Source organism: Poecilia latipinna, unplaced genomic scaffold (assembly GCF_001443285.1).
Source record: "Poecilia latipinna isolate Pla-1442-1.1 unplaced genomic scaffold, P_latipinna-1.0 Scaffold472, whole genome shotgun sequence".
Taxonomy (NCBI): Eukaryota; Metazoa; Chordata; class Actinopteri; order Cyprinodontiformes; family Poeciliidae; genus Poecilia; species Poecilia latipinna.
The window spans coordinates 210,922-218,748 of record NW_015113088.1 but is presented as its reverse complement, the minus strand read 5'-3'; the positions used below and the strand labels follow the sequence as shown (position 1 = coordinate 218,748).

Below are 7,827 nucleotides of genomic sequence, written 5' to 3'. Positions count from 1 at the left end.
TTAGTCACTTTGTATCACAGAAAAGGTCCTCCAAAAAAAAAAAAAAAATAAGATTTTGCTCCAAAAGTGTAATTGCCAACAGTAATTTGGCTTTTACAGCAATGCCTTCTTCCTCTTTGAGGAAGCTCATGCTGGAACAGAACTCATTCGTTCTAGGTGTTGATACTTTCTTGTCAGTGTCAGCCGGTGTCTTCATAAGGTCTTCTGTGTTTTTTGTTCTGATGTTGATTCGTACATTTATTACCAAAATACAAGAAAAATCTCCTTTTTGAATATAATTATAGCTCGTCTTTCCGATGGTGGTTGTGCTCAGAGTTAATTGTTTGAGATAAGTTGGCCACTTTCTCACACCTGGAAATAGCAGGTTTAAGGTGTTGCAAGCCAACAAAGCCATGGTATATATATATATTTTTTTCAAACTGGTACAAAGCATAATTTTAGTTACGTTCTTTGGACTTTGAAGAAAGTTTGATGTGATAGAATGACACAATGTACAATATGACTGCAATGTGGAAGGAAAGCGATGCATCATTTTCATTTTTTATTAGTCTTTTTTTCTCCAAAAAAGTAATATTTGAAAAGTATTATCAGCAATTTTTTTTCTTAGACTTTTGATCAACTCTATAATTTACCTACCAGTTGCTAATTACGTGCTTTCTTGTGTTGCTTCTGGAAATTTGTGTTTGTGAGGGGGGTTTGTTGTTGTTTTGTTTTTTTTTGCTCAAAAATATTCATACAAATTTGAAGAATGGCAATTATCAATGCCCTAAAAATCAGAAAGTATGTGCCTTACTGTCCAACTTCCCTTCAAAATGCTCAGAATATCCACAACTTTGAACATGGATTCCATACACAGTGTTCCCTTGATCATCAAAAGCTAACCGCTGCATTCACTGTCGGACTGCCAACAGGAACGTCCAAACAGGCTCTCTGAGCAATTTGTAGCATGATGAGCGCCAGATGTGAACGACGACGCTGCTGCGAGGCTTTGATGGAACTGTTTGATAAACAAACGGCAGGAATCTGCAGCATCACACCGCAGGAGGAAACTGCGAGCTTGCTGCTAATTCTGTCGCAGCTCATATCATGCAGGCTGAGCAAGCTGGAGTTGCTTTGGGCAAAACTTTTTTTTTTTTTTTTTAAAGCCAACAAGAAAACGCTGCAGAGGCAGGTTAGATAAAAACGTGTTGGTGGGGAGGGGAGGAACAAAAACAGGAACAAGGCTGGAGCTGACAACAGGGCACTGGATTTAACAGAGGCTGAATTTCTCCACAATATTTAAAAAGAAGGTGTGATCATATAATGATGTGTAATTTCCTCTCTTTCTTTTCAGTGATGCTCGTCACTCTGCTGCGTTACGCTCATGTGATTGAGAAGCACCAGAACTGTGTTCTGAACATGGCCAGCCTTTCCACCGGGTGGATGTGTGCTGCTGGTCTCACCATGGTGGGAAACTTCCAGGTAATCAAACACCTATGAGTTCAGGTTCATCTCTGGATCCTTAGCCGGGAATGTTAGTATAGTTTTGAGGTCTAACGTTTTAATCAAACACCAGTTAAACATTAAGGTATCTTCAAATCAAAGGGCAGCGTGAGACAAAAATGAAGCTATGATAACATTTTTAAATTCATAAAGGAAATACATTTTTAAAAAGCTGCAATAATCCGGTTGCAAAACTGTGCACATCTGCAAACTAATTGTTGATGCGCGTTTTTATGCGTGTGCAGATGATGGAGAGTCAAAAGCCAGATGTTAAGAGAAGGGAGACCAGGTTGACAGAAGACAAGGCTAACTCAGTGTCATTCAAACAAGAACTGCCAATGTGCTGCAGGGTTTCCTGGGTAGTACTGGTTATGTCCTGCATGTGACAACTAAATATTCTCCATATATTTGGACAAACAAGAAAAGGTTGAATGAAGCTTTTTCTTCCAAAGAGACCATCCAAGATCTGGCTACAATCACCCAAAACCTTGTGTAAGAAAACTTCTTGTGTTCTGATGAAACCAAACATGAGTTTTTTTGTTTTGTTTTTTCTCAACAATTCCAAAAGTGTATGTTTTGAACAAACAACACAACACAGCGCCTCACCAAAAGAGCACCATACCCAAACTGAAACATGGTGATGGTGGTATTATGATCTGGGGTTATTAAAGCTAAACTTTTGCCAAGATAGAAAAATGTATGAACAAAAACTGGTCAGTTTTTTTTTACCGAAAACCATTAGGTTTCTGTTGGAAAGCTTAAGATGCATTTTATTTTTCATCAAACATCACGAATACTGAAACTGAATCAAAAAATGTTCTACTTTAAGGGAGTGCATAGATGACAGATGTGGAAAAGGTTTCGAAAGGATTCATAACACTCTTACCTTAATTAACTTGCTATTTTACCAGGCGTGTGTAGACTTTTCATATACACAAATGAAAGTCTGTGTTGTAAGCAACATAGACTGTTGAAAACATTTAAATACACCACTTTATGTCTGAAGATGAGACATGAGATCGCCAGAACCCATGCATGGAAAGTAAAAAGATACAGTAGCAACACCACTTACACTTACTGTAATTTCTACCGTGACGAGTGGCCGTGAGGAAAACAAATGCAACTCTTATAAAAGTTGCATTTATTTTAAGACTTTTTAAAACATCTACAGAGTTACATAATTTCCAGTCGGACAGTAATCGCATTGTGAGTTATTCACACCACTTCCAGCTTTTGTGCCGTTGGTTTGTTTGATATTTACGTTTGATCTTGGCAAGAATTTCAAGTTGTACATAGCAATATGCTCTTTGATCTCTAATTAGAATTTACATTCATACCAATATGATGTGTAATTTCACGCCTCGTTGATTAAGAAATGGAATCGACCATTCCACGCACATATTGATGACGAAGTAAAACATGATTTATGATTTACTTTGGATTCTGGTGATCAGTTTTTGACACTCAAATGAAAGAATAATAAGAACTCTTGCTCGGGTGTCCAGAAGATACGGGTGGCTATGTTGGCAGGAAGTTTCACAGCAAAACACTGAACGTCTCAAAAGCTGTTATTAAATCCCGCTGGGATTGATAACGCTCTCCTATCATGTTCCCATGAAGACTCTGCTGTGTGCTGACTGCTGGGCCCATCTAGCGTTCTTCTATTGTCCATTCTCTGTAGACCCTCCAAAATAAATGCTCTTTCATGTTCTGTTTGTTCAGTCTGAAAACACCCTTGCTGTGGTGGGATGTAAGAAGTGTCGTTTCTGTAAGGAGTGCAAGGACAGCTGGTAGATTTATTGAGGAGTCATACATGCTTCTCTTGACTCAGATGTTGCAGTGTTGGTTTTTCTGATCAAAGAAAGTGTGAAGAAGTGGAGCTCTGGGGGGTCATTTGTAGCTCCTGGCTCCCAACCACAATGTGAGGGTGTTGCATATCTCGCTGACCAGCACAGGTGGTTGGTAAGGTAGGATATTTTGTTTACTGACCAATTAAAATCTTGTTTCAATAGTAACATTTAGTAAGGACAAAACTGTATTTGTAGTAGTCACTCTTTTTTTCTTTTTGTACATATATTTGATAGTAATTTTGGCCACTTTTATTGAATGACTCTTACTCAAATGAAAACTCTTTTTTTTTTCATTATAAACTTAAGCTTTGCTAATGCAAACATTCCCAATGACAATGAGTCAAATTACAAAGAAGAAAAAATTCCTATGCCAAGAAAGTAGAGAACAACCCACAATGTATTAGCTTATTGGAGACTTTTCATTTTACAAGGCAACCATATAAAATCCTGAGTGTTTTTTTTTATCTGCAGTCATCTACCCATCCAACTGTAAAACACTGACTCCTTTATTTTAATTATCAATTATCATATGATTAATTAATAGGTTTTGTTGTAGTAAAAAAAATCTATATTTGAATACTTTTTATTTGTCAAGTTTGGATGAAAACTTAGGACAGTACTGATTTAGGTCTTTTCATCAGTGGGTCAAAAAATGTGTTCATCAGTTAGTCATTCATCCATCCATCCTTGCATCTGTTTTATTTTTATTCACTACATAAACCTCGTTTCAATTACTACCACTGTTTTGATATAGAAGTGACAGAATATTGAAACATGGGCACCAAACTTGAGCTTCTGCTTCAGAGTATTCCTACTCTTTTAATATGATGGCTCCTTCAAAATGAATTTTAGTTAACATTTAGAGCTAAAATAGATGCGCTGTTCTTGTGAGAAAAAATAAAGTAGGCTCATTTTAATTTTGTTTATTGTTGTCAAAATTGTATGCACAATAGTTTTAAGCAATTTATATATATATATATATAAAAAATATCATATGTCTGTGTCCGGAAAGCAGTTTTGATTTGATTTTGGCCCATACAAAATCTTTGGATGCTACTGAGAGTTTTCTGGTGCAGATTTGATTTTGCTTTTTGTCCTGAAGGATTGATGATTGAAGAGCTACTTCACAGAGGAGTCAGAATAACCTGTAGATGGATATCAGCTTTATTCAATACTAATCTACCCACATAAATGTATGATGTAAATCCAAATACATTCCCCTGATCTCATATAAATTAATTAAATGTTTGCACTTTCAATTGACAGCAAAGTTAGAGTCTCACATTTGCTGTTTGAATATTTGTAATGAGGTTCTGTTCAGCGTCCTCAGAAAAGCACTCAGTAATCATTCAATATGGACCTTAGGACATGTGAGACCGCTATCTTGATTGGACAAGAAAACAACGCTGATCCATATTTGTGGGTCAGAGGTGAAAACAGAAGAGGGTTGGTGTGTAACATGAAACAGCCAGTTTTTTTTTTTTTTTTTTTTTTTTCTAAACATGTTAGGAACATTTTCTAAAACAATACATTCAATTGGCATGTTAGCAGGAAACATTTAGATTTCTTAGAAGTCAAAAGCAAGATTTGCGTCTTTGTCGCTACTGTTGTCTTAGCTGTTAGGTCATCATATGATCAAGTAGTTTATCGAGTGAAGATGGTACGTCAGTGATTGAAAGGCTAAGGTTCAGGAAAAGCAAAGGTTTGTAGAAAATAAAGTCTATCCTTTGTCTCTGTTCAGATTGCTAATTATTTGTGTGTTTATTTCAGGTGGATTTTGCCAAAGTCCTTCATTATGTAGGCGCTGGAGTGGCGTTCCCATCCAGCATGCTGTTTGTGAGCTTCCAAACGGCTCTAACCTACAGATTGGCCAAAACCCAGGAGGAGTATTGGATGGGTCACATACGAGCTGGGATGGCTCTGCTTGCACTGATCGCCCTGGTGCTCAGTATCCTTTGTGTGAAATGTTGTTATTTTTCTCTAAAGTTTAGATTTTTCTTGAGCAGTTCGCTGAAGGCCTTTAGGGTTTTGTTTACTTGCAAAATCTTAACTTCTGAGGTTATTTAACATCACCCTCTGCTGGAGAACAGACTGCTTCACATGGCAGTGACACAGGATCTTAAATTGATTGCACTTAAAAAATCTCCAAAGTCTGTCAGCTGGAAACGCCTCCACACTAAAATGCTTATATTTAGAAGGGAAGGTTTCATTCTTGGGCTGCACAGTGACGCAGTTGGTAGAGCTGTTCGATTCCCGGCCTGGGGTCTTTCTGCATGGAGTTTGCATGTTCTCCCTGTGCATGTGAGAGTTCTCTCCAGGTTCTCTGGCTTCCTCCCACAATCCAAAAACATGACTCAGGTTAATTGGTTTCTCTAAATTGTCCCTGGGTGTGTGAGTGTGTGTGCATGGTTGTTTGTCTCTATGTTGCCTTGTGACAGACTGACGACCTGTCCAGGGTGTACCCCAGCTCTCACCTGGAACATTAGAAGGAGATAGGCACCAGCAACGCTCCCGACCCCACGAAGGGTCAAGGGTGTACAGAAAATGGATGGATGAACCCTAACCCCCCTTAGACCACATGCTCTAGATTTGTTTGCTTCATGAATTTTTTAATGCCTTACTAACCTGTCTTAAGTCTGCTGGGTTTTTACAGTCTATAACTTCAAAAATTGCTGGTAAAATTAAATATGAAATTACATTACCTGCTAGTCAACAGACTGCAACGGTGCCAGTTTTCACTCGGATCGCAAAAAAAGATCTGAAATAAGCTCACCACAGGCTCAGATAGCAATTAACATGACATTTTAAGACTGATAACTGGTTCAACCAATCAACAAGACTCTTTGTATTAGCTTTGTCTTGCCCATCAGACCCGGGGTAGTGTGCCGTTTCTCCTTAACCTTCCATCACCAGGTGGAGTTTTTTTCTGCCAGGAGAGCTTCTCCCTGCAGCACACCTCCGCCATCTTTGAGTGGATCTACTGCATGGTCATCATGTTCTTCTACGGGACGTTTGCCTTTGAATTTGGAGGGGTGTCAGCCGACACCCTGATCGTTCTCTCCAAAGGAGGGGGACTTCCCAGCTTCTCCCTCACTGGGCACAAGCCGGAGATTAGCGGCGGGCCCAGCCACCACCAGGCAGAGAACCTGTCGATCCTTTAACAGAACAGCATTGGGGGTCACTGTGTAAAACATGGAGGGAGACCCTTTTTGCTGCGCTCCTGTTGCACATTCAGTAGCCTCTGCACCGAAGACACTCGTAGACTTGTAGTCTGCTACGCTGCGTAACATTGCACAATATCACAAGTGCCCTCCTGAAGACAAGAGGCCAGTTATGATCTATACATGTGGACACAGTTCTCGCTGTTTGTTTTATTTTGTCCCTTATGTAATGATCACCCTCTGAATCCTCAGCTGGAGCTGCCTTTCATCTGAACAAATATCTTCAATAAGTGCCTCAGATGTCTCTCAGAGTTGAAATGTTCAGACACGGAGTCTGGGTATTGTTTTCTGTCAGGAAGTTCTGTTACATCACCACCGCGCACCCTTTCTGTCGGCGCTAAGGTGAGGTTCGGACAATGGGTGGACGTAACTGGGTGCCAAGAATAATTTTCTTTCATCTGAAGTGGGTTTTCCATCCAAATCTTCTGAGACGAGTATTTGTCTTTACTCCGAACAGCTCGTGTGATTTGTTTTTCAGATTAAAATATGCAAGCCATAATGCAACATAATGTTGAGGTAGATGCCTCGTTTTTGCATATAAGCTCAGCTCTGTTGTATATTTGATCTCATCAGCTGTTGTTTTGAGAAATACAATTCTGTAGAGAACATACAGACTAGAAAATAAAGCAAAATGAAAAACGGGCGCTTGATTTTTCGATGTGTGAAATAAAGAGTGGTCAGACTGTTGCATGAAAGATAAATCAATTTCAGCTTGCCATAGATCAACTAAATAATACAGCAGACACATGAGAGAAGGGGCTCTGGTCAGATGAGAAGAAAAGATCTGTGAGCTCCATCTCATTTTTGCATTTGCAAGTTAGATTTCTTCGCTGCAAGGTGTGTTGAATCTTAATTTTACTCAAATAAATTGTTTGACTATCATTTAAAGTGCTTTGTGTAGAGGAAACCAGCCACTATTAAGAGCCATTGAATGTCATGTAACATGGTTGTGGCAGTATCATGCTGTGGGGATACTTTTCTTCAAAATGAAAGCTGGTCAGAGTTAATGCCTCAGGTGGTAATGGAAGAAAACCTGAATGAGGCCACAAAAGACTTGAGATCAAGGTGAAGGGTTATCTTCCGACAGGACAACATGATTTGCAGCTGTAATTTTAGTGAAAAGTGGTGCTACAAAGTGTTAAATCAAGGCCCTGAATGTTAAACAAGATTTTTGTGTGCAGATTTATTTTTTTTTTCAAAAACTGCATCTTTTTTTTCTACGTCACTTTTTGTTTCGATATCCCCAAGAAACCTCAACAAAATAAACATGGGCA

The 7,827-nt window shown here is 38.9% G+C and overlaps 1 protein-coding gene across 2 annotated transcripts in view; it reads left to right on the top strand.

The window, feature by feature from the left end:
• Nucleotides 1-7,435, top strand: part of LOC106951749 (transmembrane protein 150A-like) — an 18,226-nt gene extending 10,791 nt beyond the window's left edge. For both annotated transcript variants that reach the window (XM_015039439.1, XM_015039438.1), the window contains exons 6-8: nucleotides 1,334-1,461; nucleotides 5,103-5,280; nucleotides 6,246-7,435. In XM_015039439.1, coding sequence (XP_014894925.1) covers nucleotides 1,334-1,461; nucleotides 5,103-5,280; nucleotides 6,246-6,493 — 554 coding nt within the window. In that variant the 3' untranslated portion in view covers nucleotides 6,494-7,435. The remainder of the gene's footprint in view (nucleotides 1-1,333; nucleotides 1,462-5,102; nucleotides 5,281-6,245) is intronic.
• Nucleotides 7,436-7,827: the final 392 nt, after the last annotated feature.